At 41.5% G+C, this 19,770-nt stretch overlaps 1 protein-coding gene across 2 annotated transcripts in view; it reads left to right on the top strand.

Annotated features, from left to right (window-relative positions):
* pawr (PRKC, apoptosis, WT1, regulator) overlaps nt 1-19,770 on the top strand; it is a 66,080-nt gene that overhangs the window by 40,041 nt on the left and 6,269 nt on the right. For both annotated transcript variants that reach the window (XM_019347131.2, XM_013275639.3), the window contains exons 3-5: nt 5,428-5,553; nt 12,282-12,316; nt 16,617-16,743. In XM_019347131.2, the coding sequence (XP_019202676.1) occupies nt 5,428-5,553; nt 12,282-12,316; nt 16,617-16,743 (288 nt within the window). The remainder of the gene's footprint in view (nt 1-5,427; nt 5,554-12,281; nt 12,317-16,616; nt 16,744-19,770) is intronic.

The raw sequence follows: 19,770 nt of genomic DNA on the forward strand, positions 1-19,770 counted from the left end.
TTCAGTTGCTTGAGTTCTGGACGCACACATTCACCCTGTTTGCACACAAAAAACCCCCCCACATTGGATATCTAGTGTCTTCTGCTTCTCAGCCTTTTTTCAGACATACCAGTAACTGATTAAAGAAAACATTATTTTTTTTTGGTTGGAGGCCACAGGCAGCGACAGAAAATATTCTCCTTGGAGAATTAAATGTAATATTTTTCCTGGCGATGATCCAGTCGTATTTGGGGGATGTCAAATGATGTCTCACTCTTGCTCAGAGTTGGCATACCTCTGCCGCACCTAACGGCGACCTTGGCAAGTCGGTGGTGTCGCATTAATCAGCCAACAGCTCCGGGGCGGATGTCCTCTCTTTGATCTCTGCCATACCTGAGTGCAGTGCTGTGCCTGTCTGTGCCCGTTACCTGAGCTTGACTGGCAGTCTTGATTAAAAGACAGTGGGCATCGGTGTGCCAGTTTACCTCTTCCCTAATAGATCATCTTAATGAAGTCACTGTGCTGTGGCGGGTGATTAATACACACAAGTCATTAAGTCTGCTGTATATGAGCGTGGCTTTGTTGGAGGTGCCCTTTGCTTGTTTGGAGATAAATCTGAGGACTAAGTGGTCGAGCTGTTGGCAGTTTGACAGAATGTATGTTTAGACTGGATCTGCACCGAGTATGAGAAAGTGGAAGTAAAAGGGACAAGCTATCTCGTGCCAAAACAAAACGGTTAAAAGCTGAACATGCAGTGAAGCTAAAACTTGTAAAAGGGGTCATCCTGTGATCCTGGGACCCTCCTATCCAGGCCCTCCTGCATGCTCAGAGATTTTGTGGTACAGTGTTGTAAAAAAGCATTTGCCCCTTCCCTATTTGTATTTTATTTTATTTTGTTGTATGTTTGTCACACTTAAAAGTTTCACATCAAACTAATTTAAATATTAGACAAAGATAACACAAGTAAAAACGCAAAGTGAAGTTTCTAATTGAAGGTGTGAAAAAGTGATTGTACCCAAACCTGATAACTTGTTTTTCCACCCTTCTAGCAGCAACAACTGCAATCAAGTGTTTGTGATAACTGGCAATAAGTCTCATTAAAGCGCTGTGGAGAAGTTTTGGCTCACTCATCTTTGTAGACTTGTAATTCAGCCACATTGGAAGGTTTTCGAGCATGAACCACCCTTTAAGGTCATGCCACAGGTCAGGAATTTGACTAATCCACATATCTTTTCTTCCTTAATCAATGAAATCATCATTTAAAAACTGCTTTTTAAAAATTTTCTCGGGTTATTTGTCTCGAGGTGTTTTATATTGTAAAATAAAGACCCTACAATACTACAGGGAAACCCCAACAATCAAACAACCCCCTTTGAGTATGAAGTTTGCGACAGTGGGAAGGGAGAACTCCCCTTTAACAGGAAGAAACCTCCAGCAGAACCAGGCTCAAGGAAGAACAGCCATGGGGGGTTAAGGGGAGGAAGACGAGACGAGTGACACACTGTACACATTTCTCCCTTGAATACAGATTGTGAGTTTGTACAGATTAGAAGCACTGTATGCATTAGCATTGCTGCAGCAATGGTTGCCATGGAAGTCACTGCAGCTGTAGCTACCTCTGCTGAGCAGCTTTTTGTGGACACTTGGTTTGAAACTTGAATCATGTGTTCAGCCAACTAAAATGATCTCAGTTTGTGGCTTTATTTTTTTGTGCATTTTAAAATAAGACATTTATCTTAATATGTCTTAAGTAGTTTAAGCAGGCTTCTGCTACTTCTGTTAGATTGAGCTCTCTCTTACTCTCAAGATCATGGTGTGTTCACTCTATTTGGCATGCGAAAGTTCAGTCTATAATAATAATGATTATAGACTTTAGCATACTATAGTTAAAATGTTTTTTATTGTTGTCTTTCGTGTGGATGATTTGAAAGTAGCCGCTTTAGTTTGGGAACCCATCACCTCTTACCTGTTCTCCCATCACACAGCATCCCTTTGACCATCATTTAAAAGCCAAAGAGCAGGGAAGTAAAGCACACAGCCTGCTGTGCTGCAGACAAAGACTGTAGCCTTTGCATTGTTGCTGCCAGAGATGGAGCTTCAGAATAGATGAGTGATCATTTTCCTCCCCGCGGAGAAACTTTCCAACCACAACACACATTCCAGTAGACCGTGAAGCTCAGCTCCAGATGTAGCTTCTTTTATTCTTCATGTGGAGAGTGACGGAGAGAGGCCTTGAGGCTGAAGCGGAGCAGGATATGTGCTTTTCTTAAGTAAACACTTGTGTGAGGCCCTGACACTTGGTCCTGTTGTAAACAGGAAGCAGAGAGGATTCTGGAGAGATGTCCTCTAACACTCAAGTTTGTAATCATCTTTTTAATATCATCAGTACACAAACTGATACCTCTGTTTACTGTATGTGACTTTTGATACATTTAAATTTTGGCTCAACATTTAATGGTCTTAGAACATTCGGTGTATTTTTAATTAATCTTAATTAGGGTTTAGTATTGTGTAAAAAGTGCTTCTCCCGCAGATAATCGGTCCCAGCTGGGCAGCATTCACTCAACTCTCCAAAACTGTTTGGAGGAGGACACACGTGTCTTCGCTCTTCATCTGGATCACTTCTTAATTTCTTAACTTATTTAGATTATGTTTTAAATGAACTTTAGCCTCAGTGAAGTGTGCACAGATATGTCTGCAAAATAGTAAATGCACGGCAGATTATATCATTTGTATACAGAGAAATATGAAGTGTTTTTAAAATATGCAAAGAATAGGCCAACGGTGGCTGCTATAAGTGTGTCCTTGTATGTACAAACTTGTGGAGAGTGATGCGTTTCAGAGGGGGACTCTCGAGGCCCCTACAGTGGTGCTACAGAACATTGCATTACTTCTGTGACACTATTTGGGCTGAAGAAATTATGTGTAATGCTGAAATGCGAACACATTGCTCAAGGCATTCAGTCAATGCCCTGGACGCTCATCCTTCAGCACTTTCAGTGCTTTGCTCAGCTGGCCCAAGGTAAGAAACTGGCCAGAAAAATAAACACACTGTGATGATGTCAGGAGCAAAAACACCCCTTATATGGACACACACAGATACCCTTTGCCTTTAGCTGAACTAAAAAGAAGCACAGCAATTTGGAATACTAGAGAGCAAAGTGGGCTCCATCTCTTTCCAAAACAAACTTTGAGATTCCCAACTCCACATTTTAGGAAAGTTTGTGCATAGCAGAGTGGTTAGTCATTGCGCAATCCACTCTGCGTTGACACAGACAGAATTCTGTTTTATGGCATCGTCTTTTTTTCTTTTTTTTTTCCATATATCATTGTTCTTAATCTCCTAATTATGCCCCATCATGTTTAGAACAATAAATTGCTGCAGAAAACGCCTTATCTGCAGACTTGTGTGCATATAGTAAGTTTAAACTTGTAAAACATGTTAACAACCTAATGCAAAGTCACACTATGAAATTCAAAATCAGTGCCATGATTATTTATTTCAGGTCTTGGATACCTCCATAGGTGTCTGTGTGGGGGATGATGAGAGTACCGGTGAGGGAAGAGGTGGAGGAGAGTGCTAGCTTTAAGCTCAGAGTGAGACTCAAAAGGAACTGGCATTTTCCCCAAGGACAACTGATAAACCGTTTGGCAGGAAAAGCCTTGCAAATGACTGCATTCCTCTTTAACCTTGTAAGGCTATTTTTACCGATGAAGGGTCTGCTGGGCAGCCATCTTTTGTTCACCCTGCGGTGTAAAACGGGAAAGCCTGGTTTGCATTGTCCCCCTCTGGGAGTTTGGCCCCCGATCTCTGTCTCGTGTCACGATCCAGCCGTCAGTGTTGAGACGTGTTTGTGCAATGCATCTTCGCCGCTCCTGACAGATGAACCCGGTAACTCTTTCGTACTCCATCTCAGTGAGAAGTTTGGGCTGTGCACATGTTTTAAGATAAAAATAAAAAATTAAGATTATCAGAAGTAAAGTTGGTTTTCCCAGACGATTCGTGAGCTGTCTGCTTCGATTATGAAAGCTGCTCGCCTATGTCAAAGGGATGTTTGCACTCCGTTTGTTTATATATAACAAACGGAGTATTGTGTCTTTTATTGTGTTTTCAAGGGACATTCCACTGGTCAAAAATCCCCCCTGACTTGTCCCCAGGAGGTGAAAGGCCGAGTGCAGACTGTTTTCCTGTTGCCGTACTAGAGTCCATCTGGCGTTAGGGTAGTGTTTGAGCTGTAGCTCCTGGGGGATTCCTGGAAGTGAATGTGACCATGTCTTAAGAGGATTAAGAGGAGACCCTGGTTGTGTTGAGCCAGAGGTCAATATTGCTGTTACTGTGGGAATGACCTTGCTTGTCACGACAAATCTGTCAGTGCACTCAAATGCAATAAAATGAGCAAGTTATTGTTGGATTTGTCTGGGGGACTGATTCTAGCAACCCGTTAAGCACTGGAGGGTGGGGCTGGTTTGATTGTACACTTATCTTGAACAGTACCAAAAAGTTTCAGATCAGAATAAAGAATTCATAGAAGCCGATTGTATAAAAACTAACAAGCTGAGCATATTTTTTTTATACAGAATAATAAAAAGTCAGACAGAATCTGTCCCAAAGCCTTTGTCACAGAGGAATTCTTGACATTATTGTGATAATTAGGTCACTGAACTTTTCAGTTTGCACATGCTGCACACAGCCGGAAATAGTTCACTTCAAACTACTGGAAATGTGCTCGCTTGATTAATGTGAGGGAGCTTCTGTTGTGGAACAAGCAGAGGCAGGACAAAAGGCGCCCACCTGCTACTAGTGAATGCACCAGGGATGCACCAATTGTGAAGTTCTGGACTGATACCTACACCTGTGGCCAACAGTTGATGCTGACACCAATAATTTACTCTCTGCTTATGTTTAAAAAAAATCCTGTCCCCAATTTTGCTTCAGAAAAAACAAGTAAACCTATAAATTCCATTTTATTTGCTGACACACAGAAAATAATGTGAGTCAACAAGGCCAACATCTGGAGGCTGTCCTGCGGTGTGAAACGCAACATTTTGTTTTAGGACAAGTTAAAGCCTGATTTGGCTTTATAAGAGATTTGTTCTGACATGCATGAATACTCAGTGCGGTTAACGCTTGAAGCTGTTGTTTTTGTCTCTCACTGTAAAGATGCTTAGATAAAACAATGTATTTATCCTCTGTATACAGTAAAAAAAAAGCATACCTTGGCTTAGAAAAGAGGTTTGGCTGCTGACAAGCTGCCTGTTTAAAAATGTTTGTTGAAAACATGGCTGCACAAATGATTCCTCATCATTTTTACAAGCATACAACCCTCATGTAATATACGGTTATGCAACCAAGAAGGAAGTTGTATATATGATGCAAATTTGGTAAAATGGGACCATAGTTTATGTCCACTTCACTTCCTAATTTCGTCTGTCATCACCTTATCACAGAGCCTGGATGAGCTGGATGATGATGATGGCGGAGAGAAGGACAGGAGGGAGGAGGAGGAGCTGGTTCAGGCCAACACGTTTCAGAATGAGTCCATGACAGCTGACCCTGCCGCCGGCTACTTACTGGTAAGAAGTGACATGATGTAAAAAGGAGTGTTGTTTTTTTATTTTGCAAATCAGCCTCAGCACAGGATGTCCACAGAGTACAGCCTGCATTTTCTCGCTTGTTATGTCTTTGAGCAGAGTAGCTTACATATTGTAACATCAGTGCTGCCAAACGGAGACACTCGGAGCTCAGGGAGGCACCGAGAATGCTTAGTTGGTGCAAAAAAGCTGCAAAACACAAAGGTGTCTTGGTGTTTCATCATCAATGGAAAAAGAGGTTAAAGGCAAAATGTAACAAACAAAGCAGCTGGTGCAACAGTTCCTCATAAGTCTGGGTTTTTTGATGGTCTAATTAACTTTTTTTTTAACACTGAGATGCAAGGTGTCATCAGAAAATTCTTTTTTTTTTTTTTTTTTTTTTTGAAAATCAGTCCCCTCTTTAATGTGCTCCTGCTGTTTTCTCTGTGGAAGTCCTACTCTGACCAGTTGCACTTGGACTTTAGAGAGACAAACATCTTCCTCTGTGTCAAACCAACCCGACTTTCAGGTCAGGGAGCGCGCTGTAATGAGAGCTGGGTCTCCCAGAAAAGCGATGAGTTTTCAGCAGAAGAGCTCACAGTCCTGCTCTTAACACCCTGAAACACTGGAGGAAGGAAGAACTGGCCCAAACAGTTTAGACCACAGTCTTTGCTTAAAACTTGCTCTTCCCAGTAGCTGTGCCTCCCTGACGGTTTGTTTTCCTCTGAAATAAGTTAAAGAGGCGTTGGATTGAAACACCGGAAGAGATCCAGCACACATCAGTGAAGTTCAAGTGGTTAAAAGTGTGCCACCCAGGAAGTGGTACAGCGCTGACCAAGAGGATGACTTATATGGCCAAGTTAAATTTATGAGAGTTTTGGTTAGTATGGCTGGAATCATTCCTAATCGTGCACCTTTTTACTTTTCCATTTGCGCAAAATTAAATATCTTTGAGTGTCCAGGGGAAAAATAGCCGAGTATAGACTTTATCTTGGCCTGTGAAAACATGTAGAGCGCTATTTTATAGACTAAACAAAAATAAAAGATAACTGATAATGATTAGCTTTCGTCCTGAACGTGAGTGGAAACGCAACAGGATCATCACATCTCGCCGCCGCTTAGCGTTAGCGTAGTGGAGCTCGGGCCAACAAAGTGAAGGGCCACATTCATCAAACTTCAGAATCTGCAGAATCTGGTTTTGTCTAGAAGGCGTCTGGTTCTTGAGAGTGTGAACCTGACACTGTTGATGTCTACAAACTGAATCTTTTAATCTTGGCAAGTGATTCTGTGTTTATTTAATAGAAGTGAGCTCTTGCAGAGGCCGTCTGGTCTTTGTCTGAGTAAGTCCAGCAGGTGTTCTGTACAATGAGGCTGTAAATGAATGAGTAAAAACAGAGCCTTAATAAATAATGGCACATTGGTAATTTGAGTTCTGTCTTTCACCAGAACAGTAGTTCATATTCCAGTTTATGTAATTTCAAACTCGCTTCTAATGGACATGCATTGATTTTCAATATAACCTCGAGTGCAGAGAGGATATGAAAGCATCCAGCTGTGTACCGACGACTCAGACATCCTGTACGAAAATCATCTGACTGACATGATAATCGGCTTTTGAACGAAATAAAAAATAAATAGGAATATCTAATGGCTCTGCCGCTGTGTGACAGCTCGTGTGGATGTAGCAAGGAGACGCATTCCAGATGGATTGGCTGTTATGCATCAGCAGGCTTATTTTGTTTTGGGCTGGAACTGTCTGAGGCTGTTTACGCGAAGCAAAGGCTTGTGCATGAAATATGTACACAAACAACCACACTAACAGGAAGACTGTGACAGCACCTGCTGAGATGTGGCCTCAATAAAAAAAAATAATAAAAAGGATTCAACTGTTTACATAAAGTGTTCTACATGTAAACAAACAGCAGGGAGTTCAGTAGAATCAGCTCTTTGCCACGCATCCAGTTTTGTAGAGGGGAGGACCCTCGGTTTATAATTTGGAGCAGAATATGCCCGATCATGCATGGGCTGAATCTAATCTCACCATCTCCGTATTAGCTCTAACTCAGAGCAGATGTGGCTATGCAGGAACTAACCATTAGATGTCTCACTGTCACTCATCTAAAATTGATATTTCTATTCTCCTGGGGCTCCGGTGCCAGCTTGTTCAGAAGAAGTCAGACTTGGAGGAAAAACAACAGGAGGGATACAATTCGATCAGCAGATTTACAGCAGAGCTGTCAGTTAGACATCTGCAAAGATGGAGCATGTTTTAAAAAAAAAAAAATAGTGCCGTTCCCCTCGGGTGCCATTTATCAAATTCTGTGTCAGCTCCATGATGATATACAACATCAGGCCAGGCCTCTTAGCTTGTTTCAAGATATGTGGACAAAAAGTTTTGAAAAGAAGCTCCGTTCACCTTCTGTTCAGAGCTGTTTTGCTGCTAACTGCCTTCCCAGGTCTCAGAGCATTTTCCAACCAAAACAAGCTGTATTTCTTAGCTGCTCGAGATGCTCAGATGTTTCAAATTCAGCAATGCCTCTTATTAAAGGACCCATGATGCATTTAAATGAGTTTGAGATGTGTTCACTGTGTGTGCATTAGAGCTCAGGCCCACACGGTTCTTCTCCTGCACATGTATCTGATAAGTATGGTAATCAGAGAGGCCCAGCGCAGGCATGTGCTCCTTGTTATCAGGGCTTACCTCCCTCTGGTATGCAGGTCCTACAAGGAAACCTGTTCTAGCGATCTAGCAGCCCAGAACCACGTGGAACATTCCTCTGGATCCTCTGCTTTTATTGAGGAGCCAGGTCCACAGCAGACAAGTTCAGCTTTCTCTTTCACCTGGAGAAAGCGTATCCCCGGCAATCTCCATCCAGCACTCTTTAAGGAGCCACATTTGCATTTTTCATTATCACCTTTCAACACCAAGAAGCGGTGCTGATGCAGAGCATCATGTCTGAGCAGCAGGGAAGTGTTCACAACCCGTCACATGGCATTTCCAGCAGGAGCTGTGCTAGCAGCAAAGTGCAATTCACTGTAGAGCCTAAAATAGTATTTGATAACATTCACACCTTTGTTTGTTCAAGATTATGGCTATATGGGCCAACAACCAGTGCTCATCTCTGACAGGCAAGCTCCCAGCAACAACTATAGGGGAGTTAAATTTGAAAGATCCTTACATTTAACTTCTAATTCAGGCACTTTAGGGGGTAAGAAAAGGTCTTTTAGGAATCTGAAAGGGAGGACAAGAGGACAAGAGGTTAACGTGACTTTCTGCTACTGTTTACAGTGCTGCTTATAGGTTAGCCTTGTTTTCATCTCCAGCCTTCGATCTATGTTCCAGGTTGGCATTTTGACATCTATTTCTTCAGCCGGCATCAAAGACCCAGACAGCCAGGTGTGGTTAGCGTCTTAATAAAATGTGTGACAGGACTGCAAAACAGCTTGAGTATAACAATAGAGCGGTAAGGTAAAAATGTTAGCTTGTAATTGCAGCCAGAACCTGCAAATATCTCAACACATTGAGTACTTGCTGCTGTTTACTCAGGATCCCTTAAAATGCCAATCATGCATCTTATTTGAGCGTCTCTCTCTGTCTGTCAGATTTATTGAATGCCCCGAGTAAAATTGTGATTTTTATCAGCTTTGTGCAGAGAAACAGACTGAGCCCTGGCTGGAATGCCAAATATCAGTTTTTCATGGGCAGAGATGCTGATCCTTGAGAAATGTTCCTTTTTTTTTTCTTTTTCTTTTTTAATTTAATGAGCTGCCAAAACATAAATCTGTGACCACAGCAGCTCATAAATGTCCAAACCAAGACTTTTGAATGCGTTTCATCACAAATTCCAACTGGTGTTGAGTGTTGTGGAGAAGGAGCAGGTTACAAAAGCACAGAAATAAGTAGAGTGCTCGATTTTAGTGATAAAACGCTCATTTCTACTGCAGAAGTTTGTCTCTGTGTATTCTTGGTAAGTGAGCGCTGCGATGTGGCTTGTAGGAGCTGTCGCTGGTGCTCGAACATTATAAAGTTACACAGGCTTGTGTTGTGCGCAGTGAAGTAGTTGTACATTTACACTGTCTTGCAGGCTCGTATCCCAAGCAGGTGGTTCACAGTGCACAGTGTGGTTACTTGACCACAGTTGCGGTAACGTCAAAGACAAGTGCAAAGAAAAGCTGTGACATAACTCTAAATGGCTGACCATTAACTGTTAGAAATACCTGAATTCAACTGAACAGACAGGCCTGTTGTCATCGATACAGTCCAGCTTTCTGCATCAAGATTCCACCAATATTAGTTTCAAATACTGCATCAGTGCAGAAATACTATACATGATTAAAGTTTAATTTTAAAAGCAACCCTTTATTCCAACATCACAGAGTAAAACTTACCAACAGTATTAAAGGTCCTGGAGTCGTGTTATTGTAATGTACTGTTATTTTAATCTGATCATCTCCCGCACTGCTGTGATTACTCATTAAATATTCATATTCTTTCAGATAATTAATGGTGACATTTAAATTGAATATGTTTACCAAACTTGTTGATCATCCACCAAAAAGACGGAAGATATTTACTTATTTTCTACTGTCTTATTGCTTCGGTGTGGATAGCAGGCATAAAGAAGAATATTGGTAGAAATAACTTGTTCCCTCTGTGTTACTGACTAAAGCTGTCTGGAGTACTTAGACTGTGGTGCAGGATCGTGAAGCAGTGCAAGGTTCTGACAAAAGAGTAAATGATTTAAAAAAAAAAAAAAGTAACAAGCAAAACAGTTTAATATATCTATAACTTATAGCTCTCTGCAAAAAAAGAAATTAAAACCTCATACTCATACTGATATTTTTGCTTTACTCGGGCCATTCAATAAGGTGTTGCTTTGGCATGCTTTGCATTATGCACTACAAAGTTACAGAGGGTGTCATCTGCGTCGAGTTTTGAAAAGTGCAGCTGCACCTGAGACTGCATTACCCTGTGTGTTTGCTGCTCTTCAACAAACTGCAGGAGTGATGTCACATGGTCTCGCTTTTTTCCCTAACCCAGAAGTGCTATGGCATTGAAATTTACCACTGATTAACTGAGTGTAAATTGGTACTTGGTAGTATTAGCATCATTCAGACTGTGCCCTAAAAAGCACAAAGTTCAGTACCCAACCCTAGCTGGGAGAGCACTACCAGTATTCTGACTGCTATGACCTTCCTTCATTGCTGTTTGGACTGGCATTTTCACTGACTGGAGAGTTTGTTTGTAAGCCAGCAGACCTGATTTATAAAACTCGTGGAGCATCGCCGGATTGGATAAGCTGAATTTCCAGGAAAATGTAAAAGCAAATGTTCTTTACTTAAATCAAATTCTCATTGGACACCATCAGACTGTTTCTAGGAGGGTTGCATATTCTGAGCATCTAGAGTTTGGAAGCCAGAGCATAAACACACATTTACATTTAGACAGTCGTGTGTGTGTGTGTGTGTGTGTGTGTGTGTGTGTGTGTGTGTGTGTGTGTGTGTGTGTGTGTGTGTGTGTGTGTGTGTGTGTGTGTGTGTGTGTGTGTGTGTGTGTGTGTGTGTGTGTGTGTGTGTGTGTGTGTGTGTGTGTGTGTTGTTTGTTTTCTTGACTGACAGAAAAATAAATAGTTTATCCAGATCAAACAGAGTTTGCATAAGTAGTCCTCATATGGAAACTGAAGTTAAACTAAACTTTCTATAACACTGTTTTCTGAGGCTTGTGTGTTATAGTTAAAGGGTAGAGCAGTAGAATAGCATCTGTCTGCCTTAGAGTTAACTATTAATGAAGAAGGAGGAAGATCAAACAGCTACTGTAGACTTTTAGGAGCAGCTGTGGCTGCTGTTGGCTTACATACAATCCTACAAAAAGAAAAGAGCAAATTAAAAAAGTAGGTTAATTCCAGGTGCCTCTTCAACCAGGCCTCATGCTAAGATGTGCTGTTATTTAGTTAAAGGCCAATTGTTGCTACATTTTGCCCTCTTACTCTTTTCTATCTTTGTAAATCAATCCAGGGAAGAGATGAGGGGTGGGATTTCATTCACAGGTAATGGATGATTTGTCAGTGAGGCACAGAGGCTGCTGTATGCTGAGAGTCAGACAGAAGCCAAGCTCTGACTGATAGATCGCAGCAAAGCCAAGGCTCCTCAATCAAATACGGGACCCTTCACTGCACAGGACCTTAGGAAAGAGGAGATGTGTATTCATCTCACACACACTTCATTTTTTCCAGGGAATCGCTTCTTTACCAAAAGCGTTTTTTATGGGGAGCATCACTGCTGCAAAGATCTAAACAACCTTTAGATCACACAATAATGGAAGCAATAAGATAAATATACAACTACATGTTCCAAAAATGAGATTGCCTTCCACCTCTTGGGGCTATGAGGCTCCTCCTGAACTATTAAATGCAACAAAGCCTATCTATATATCAGCTCTGCAGTTGCAATTCACAAAGGTTCACAGACAACCTAAAGGCTTTCTATAAATGCCGCCCCTGATAAATTTCTCTCATCCTGTAGATGACTTTTTTTTTTCTTTTGGTGAACCAATACAACCCAAAGGCAGATGAACAAAGCATAATGATGACACCAAAATCACCCAGATGTCTTGCAGTTTCTCTCTGAAATCATTATTACTGTAGAAAAGTCAACTTCTTTTCTTAAAGCAACCTTTGAGTTATAGTTTTTGGGCTAGCAGCATTTATCTTTCCTTTGTTTGTTTGTTTCAGGAGACTCCGAGATCTGGAAGCGGCCGCTACAAGAGGTGAGGCTCATATTTTCTAACCCCGACTGAGAGTGGAGTTTATCTGCCATAACATCACTAGTAATGTGTCAAGAGAGGCAAAAAAAGGCCAGGATGAGAAAGAGCAGTTTGAGTAATTAATTACGAGAGCAGATTTCCTCCGAAATAGTCTCAGGGCCTTTTTCCTCGTGTGTCACTGTTGTTGTGTTTTTTTTTTTTTAAACATTTTTCTGCCCTTCAGTGCTGCTTCTGTCTTGCTATTATGGTTCAAGAAAGATGATGCATTTGAACTCTGGTTGACAGGACACCATCTGGACCCTGGACACTTTGTCCGGGCCATCACTTCCCTGCTGTGGCTGGCAGGGAGTGCTCACAGTAAATGATTTGCTTTGAAAGGTTTTGGTTCTAAAATGAGAGGTGCTGTTTGGTCAAGTTTGCTTTGGCATTTGATAAATGGCTTTCAACCTTTCCTTCTCAAACAGCCTAAAAAAAACTCCTTCAGTTTCAGTTTGGACTGAAACCTCCTGGGAATAGCTCTACTCTGAGTTTTCATTCAGCTTACTGTAGAGGTTTTTGCTGTTCTTTCTAAACAGGTCATCAAAATTAGTATTCTTTTAACACTGTGAATTGCTCAGGGAAGGGCTCTTGAAACGATGCATTTTCCCTTCATTTTCCATGATAATGAAGTACATCACAGAAAATTGTTTGTATCATTTAGAGTTGACGTCCCTCAGCGTGAGTCCGCCGTGCGTTTATTTTGCATTATTTGCAACTAAAGTGAGAAGTTGTGGCCAACCCCGACAGTCAGGTTCACCAGCTGACATCCAGTCTGGCCGTGTAATTATGGCTGCTGCGCTCATCAGCTGGGTTGGCCTCACTTGGACGCTCAGCTGTTCCACTACGGATAACCCACCAGGTGGGCTGGGCAGCACAAGATGGCTGAACGAGCAATTTAAAAACATATGTGGCGCTCTGATTTACTCCCTTTTCAGACCATTTCGGTTTTTCCTTTTTAAAAACTCATAGTAACATGACACTAAATTCAAATCTGATTTGCAATCCAATCAGCTGCATTCTAACCTACCATGCATCTACATTTTAAATGTAATGATTATACCTTTTACCGTCCAAAGTACAAAAACCAGCATTATCTTTCCTCATCAGTGTGTTTGGAGCTTGCAGGTGCTTCTTCCGAATTTGAATCGGAGCCCTTTTGCAGCTGACACACATCTATGAAAATAATGTGAGAAACAGCCACCAGGTTAAGGCTGTCTTTGCTAAAATTAACTTGTGCAGTGACACAAACGCCTCCCTCTGGTATGCACCCACCTGCTGAGAAGTCGGAGAGAAACACAGAGCAGTCTGAATGCACCAGGGGTTTTATTTTATTTGGGTGCAACTAAAAGAAAAATGGAAATGTGTTTACATTTAAGCATAAAAGAGAAAAACTAAGTAACTTTTTTTTTTAGTTGCAAAACTAAAAACACTATCAGTCACTAAGAGTTTTCAGTGGAAAAATCTCCACAGAAGACGATGATTCAGGTCAGTTGGGACTATGCTTTTGACTTGTGTTTCATAAACTGACAAACATCCTGTCTAGCAGAGCAGGTCTGCTCTAGATGCCGTGTGTTATGAATGAGGGGCAGTACTGTGGTGGTGACAAATTTTCACTGTGTAAAGTGCCGTCTTTTCAAAGGGGGGAAAAGAATGAAACTACAAAGGCAGGGGACCTGAAAGATTGAAGATTTCGAAACCAAAGCACAACCAAGCTGCCTGTGCCTGCCTGTAATCCCAGCAGCCACTGAGATGACTGAGGAGTGACTGCATCTGTAAACTAGCAGCTCAAAGCAGCTCTGCATGGAAGCTGGCTTTATACTGTCTTGCTTTAAAGTAATGAGAGCATTAAACAGACGACTGAATCCAGTGTGCTGTTGCCTCCAGTGAAGTTTTGACTCATTCCACACATTGACACTTGTGTTTGTGGGGAGATGTTATTATACCTGTGACTGTTGCTGTTATTGGTGCTCTTGTCTGTGCTTTCTCCTTCCCACCTGCTGAGGCTCACAAGAATGTGCGATTGGCTTAGCCTCTCTCTCTCCCCCCCAGACCTCACCCTGTGGGGTGCTAAAGTGCCACGGTGTGATATTTAGTGACGAGGCTGTGGATGTTTAGGCTTGGATTCAACACCCACTGTGCATCTTAGGGAGTCCGTGTATTTGTGATGTTTGTGTGTGACTCTTGTGGCTCTTTTTTTCGGGACATCATAGCAAAGGCATGAATTGCACAATATACGCGCCTGTGTGCTCGTGTGTACTCATGCTGATAAAGTTGCCTTGAAAAGCCACAATGAGAGAGACAAATGAAGTCACCTTTATCTTGCAGACGAGCGTCAAGGAGAGCATTTCAAGGACTCCTCTTGATCAAAAGCACTGGCCGCTGCAATGTTAGCTCTGGGAGAATGAAGGAAAATAAGATGCTTGTTCTGTAAATGTCAAGGTACACAAAAATACTGCCTCTGCATGTGTACGAGAAGTGGCACTGCCGCTTCAATAGAGGAAAGAAGAATTTGAATATAGAGGCAGGATTTTAAGCCATTTACGTCATGAGACCTGTTTTTGTTGTATCTTTATTCAGCTCCAGTTCATGCTAAAAGAATCTTTGATCTATCTAGAGGAAGTAAAACCCTCAAGGATTTCTTGGTGAACTGGGAGAGGATTATGTAAGGTAGAGTTTGGTTTATTTGGTCCATATCTCTTTTGCTTGCACCGTGGCTACTGTGGAGATCTCCTGAGGAAATCAGTTCAACTGCTCCCTGGACATCACTTCACTCCAGTCTGCAAATTGCAGCCATCTAGCAATGGAGGCAGGTCTGCAGTTGCCCTCGCAAGACAGGCTTTGCAGTCAGAAACATCTGCTACAAGGGTAGAAGATGTTGTGTCACCCTCTTTTTATTTTTTTCATTTAGATAGAACTATATCAACTGCTGACCCCGGCACAAGAGCCATTTAAAGCAAAGGCTAAAAAGCCTCATATCCTAATAAATAAATCTCCCAATATCATCTGGTACCTATGAAACAATTAGACCAAACATATTCAAATAATTCTGATATGTTTAGACTCAAAAACAGGAGCCTCGTAGGAAAAAGTTGGGAGGACATCCTTATACTCAAGACTGCTGTTTTTAGACCAGCCAGCCAGTCAACACTGAGACTACAGCCTTATTACTTTCAGATATGAAATGTACTAAACATGCCAAAAAGGAAAAACAAAAACAAGAAAGCCGATCTTGTCTGGTTACTATTATTTTTTTAAAATATTGGAATTCCATGAATCAGAGCATTGAAGGAAAAATAAACAAATTTAACAGTTTATACTCAGAGTTTCCACTGCTGCTTCTACGATTTCAGAGTTAAAAGTACTTGTTAAAGTTGTCTAATCATGCGGACTTCATATCTGGCAGGTCTTAGAGAGTACAGATGGTACAAAGGAGGTATTTGTCCTGTGTCTTGCCAGCAGCTTTCCTGTCTGTTTCAGCTGTAGAAATCTGCCAACCAGCCCCGTCAGACAACACACTGAATCCTACAATCGAAGTAATTTTATTTCCAGGGAGATTATATAAACCTGTCATAGTCTCTTGCTACTGGGGAGTGGGAGTAGTTGTAGTTATGAGGTATAGAGCCAGCATTTCATTCCCAGTTTCCACGTCAATAATTATTGGATTAAGGTCAGTAAGGAAATTGACTGCACATGAATATTCTATTCCCGGCCGCCCCAGACTTCATCTCTAAGCACCGAAGAAATGAAAACGAGATAAGTTTAATGTTCTGTTTGAGCTGCATACAAAACTTGAACCCCCCCACCAGCTTAACAGCAGTGACGCACAAGTTGCCACTGCCATTCCTGAGCCTATTTGAAGTTGTAATATGTAAATTGTTTCTTAATCAGAATCCTTTTTATACCAAAGTTGCACATCCTTGATGGCCTTCTCCATTAAAGGAATAAAAAGGGAGAGGGGCTTTAATAATGCATGCCTAATTGAAAGAGCAAACACGCGGAAGATATTCCCCACCTGCTCTTTTGATGATGGCTGTGTCATCCCTATTGAAGTTTTACAATGTGGGTATGATTCATACCTTCAAACGGCCTCCGTGTGAATACACTACTGGACACTTTGAAAAGTAGAAATCAAGCTCAAATGGTACTCTTTTTCTAACTTTCCTTTTCTTTTGAAGTGTTGCCGTGTATAATGTGAAGTAAAAAGATGAAATATTTCGATGCTTTTAACTTACAGGCTTAGCGATATTGTGTTTGTTACTAACAGCTTTCCACAAATGGGGTTGGAGGAGGACATAGGCGGGAACAGCCGACAGCGACACAACCGCCACGGCCGAGATGGAGGAGCTTCAGCACCTGGAAGTCTGGAGAAAAGGATAGAAGAGCTGGAGAGGGTAAATAGACTGACCTTATATCAAGTCATATTACTAGTCGAACCTCGTCCACATAAACATAACCCAAAGAATATTATCATTTAAAGAAATGCTGCATTTCTCGATTTATTGGAGTTCATTTAAAAGAAAAAGTCAACATTTGCCTTAAAACTTAAATGTTTGTATTTCTTAAAGACACAAAGGTGAGTAAATGTAAACGTCTGCTCTGATTCAGATGAGTCAGAATACATGTGTTGGCAGATTTTATAGCTTCCCTGCAGCGATAAGGTCAACACCTGTTGTTCTTGGCAGTCCTCTAAGTCCTTACCTGTCAAATGAGCTTAATATTTACTGACAATCTGCTGATTGTTTTGCTGTGGATTACTAGAGTTGATCTAATGCTTGGGTATTTAAGAAACTTTTTTAAAAATTAGTTTTAGTTTTTTCAGTCCTTCATTTTATTTCTTCTTTTTGTAGATTTAATTCCTATCTCCATATTATAGAACATATAGAAGTCAATATCATCTCCTCAGAGATTTGTTCATTGCATTTTAATGAAATTTAACAGTCAGATATAGCGAGCAGAGGAGGGTGGTCATTGGAGATTGGGTTAGCATGGCAAGTTGCCATCCTCAGATATCCCAGGATATTGTTGACTATCTGATGTCATAGTTCATATTCACTTTTCCCAACCTTTGGGGGGGGAAAAAAAGTAAACTTGAATGTGGTCATGGTTGGTTGCCAGGTGGTTATTGGCCAATCTTTAGGCTTACATGGCTAGGGCTGTACCAGGTGGTTGCCAAGTAGTTTCAAAGCCTGCAGATGGCATATCTGCCACAAGGCCAGGAAACCTAAGTGTGAGGTCAGAATTGAATTTGGAAATGCAGCTGTTTAAAGCTGGATCGGTCTAACACAAAAGTTGATGCACGGGTTGGATGCATTACAACAGGACTTGTAATTGTTTGTGTAAAAAAAAAAAAAAAGAAAAAAAAAAAGAAAAAGAAATCGTCAAAGATCGGCGATTGAGAGTAAAGCTGAGCTTCTAGACTTTTATGGGTGTTACTAAAACTACGTTCATCGCCACAGAACACCATGGAGATCTAAAATTGCTGAGGTAACATCAGGTATTGACATCTATCAAAATTCTATTAGCGTCTCAGTGCACCGTGAGTCAAGGCTGTATCTTTTGGCCAACTTGAAAGCCTCTATCAGTAGCACTTTGTTAAGATGAAATTCCACTTTGAGTCCTTTGTGCAGCTGCCCAGGTTCTAAATTTTCTGGCTGGAAACTGTGGCTCTGCACTTACAGAAATTCTCCTCAGTGTTGTTGAATAGATGACCTTTCTCAGTACAGATATGTCTTTTCTTCCTGCACAGCTCCTATCAGCCACTCAGCCTCTCTCTGCTCCCACTGTAGAAACTCAACTTGGAATCAAATGTCACTTGGGTGGCCTTATGAAAAGTCATACCTGCTGTGACTTCAGCACGAAGCGGTTTTGTCAAATGTCCAGAAATCATATTTCACACATATTTTTGTCGTTGTTGTTTATTTCACTTTTCATTCCAGATGCAGGTCTGTTCATATAAGACAGCTGCACCTAAATCTCAGACTTCACTGAGACTTCAAGCTCTCAGTGGGTAGCTGTGGGTGAACTGTGGGGCTGTGTGCCCTGCCCACACCGACACTTACCCCACTAAAGGCCTACAGCTGTTTTGCCCTTTAGGGCCCAAAATGGGTATTCAATGAACCATTCCACAGTGGGTTTACTCACAGAAATCCCATGCGGGCGCTATTTAGGCTTGTTATTGTGGAGCCCATAGCAATTTTGCCTTTTTGGCCCCCAAGAGGGAATTCAGTGTGGGTAACCCACTGTAGGAGGCCCATCAAAAACCCATGGGGGGCTCATTTGGGGTCACCATAAAAATTTTCTTTGGGCAACTAGTGTATGTACCTGCTGTGGTAGCTTTTTGTTAATAAGTAGCTCCTTTTTGTTTTGTTTTTGTTGATTTTTGAAGAACATTCTAGTCAACACTTCCTACCAGTTGGTGGCAGTAATGTACCATGGGGCACATGTGGGCCCCGGATGGGGCGCCACTAGGGCAGCCAAAGCCTAGAGTGTTGGTATACTGTGGGCCTAAAGTAGGTGTCCCCTTTCAGGGCCCCTCTCTGATTAGTCTGGACAGCCCACAATCAGGTCACACTATGGACTGCCCCACAGTGCGGGGCCCAGATGTGCCAGATTTTACTCAGGTGCAAGGCCCACTGTAGGTCTTCCCTACAGTGGACCATGTGGGTCTGCCCACAGTAGCTGCAAACATGCCCTAAAGAGGTTGGTCATTAGATCGTAGGTCCTTGCTTAAAAATAAGACATGTTTGTTAAAGACTGTATCTATCTTTCACAGAAAAACCTGAAAGCATGTACATGTCTCCTTTAAAAACAACGAAAAGGTATTGAATGCCAAGTCATGGGAGTCATTCCAGATTTTAGAAGTCCTTTTTCCCCATCATTCTACTCACACCCGAGCTGACGAAGATGATTGTATTAAACCACTGCGGTCTAAGATGCTTAGGGTTCGGGTTAGACCTTCGATGATTAAGGACATCCACTCTCATTGACGTCTTTCAGAGCATTTCAGGATTATTTATATATGCTGCCCTAGAAAATAGAAAAATCATTATTGTCCACTTTAAATAATTCACTGAATGGTTCTTATATTAAAATGAGCAACTTAGAAAGCAGAACCAACATAATCCTTTTTGGTCCCCATAATGCTTTGAGCAGATGTAATATCAGCAAGCAAGAAACCTCCTGGGGAAGTGAAAATACAATGAAAATTCCATATTCAACCAATATTTAGCAGATTTGTGGAGACCCATACTTTACAATGTTCCGGGGCACAGTGTATTTTGTGCAGTATGTTTTTTAATGTTCGCACAATGGACAGTGTTCCCAAACACTGTTATTGTCAGATGACAGACATTCAGAATAAAGGAAAAGGAATTTCAGCTGGTATTGTTGTATTTTATGAAAGAAATGAGACACATGTT

Source organism: Oreochromis niloticus, linkage group LG17 (assembly GCF_001858045.2).
Source record: "Oreochromis niloticus isolate F11D_XX linkage group LG17, O_niloticus_UMD_NMBU, whole genome shotgun sequence".
In the NCBI taxonomy this organism is placed as follows: domain Eukaryota; kingdom Metazoa; phylum Chordata; class Actinopteri; order Cichliformes; family Cichlidae; genus Oreochromis; species Oreochromis niloticus.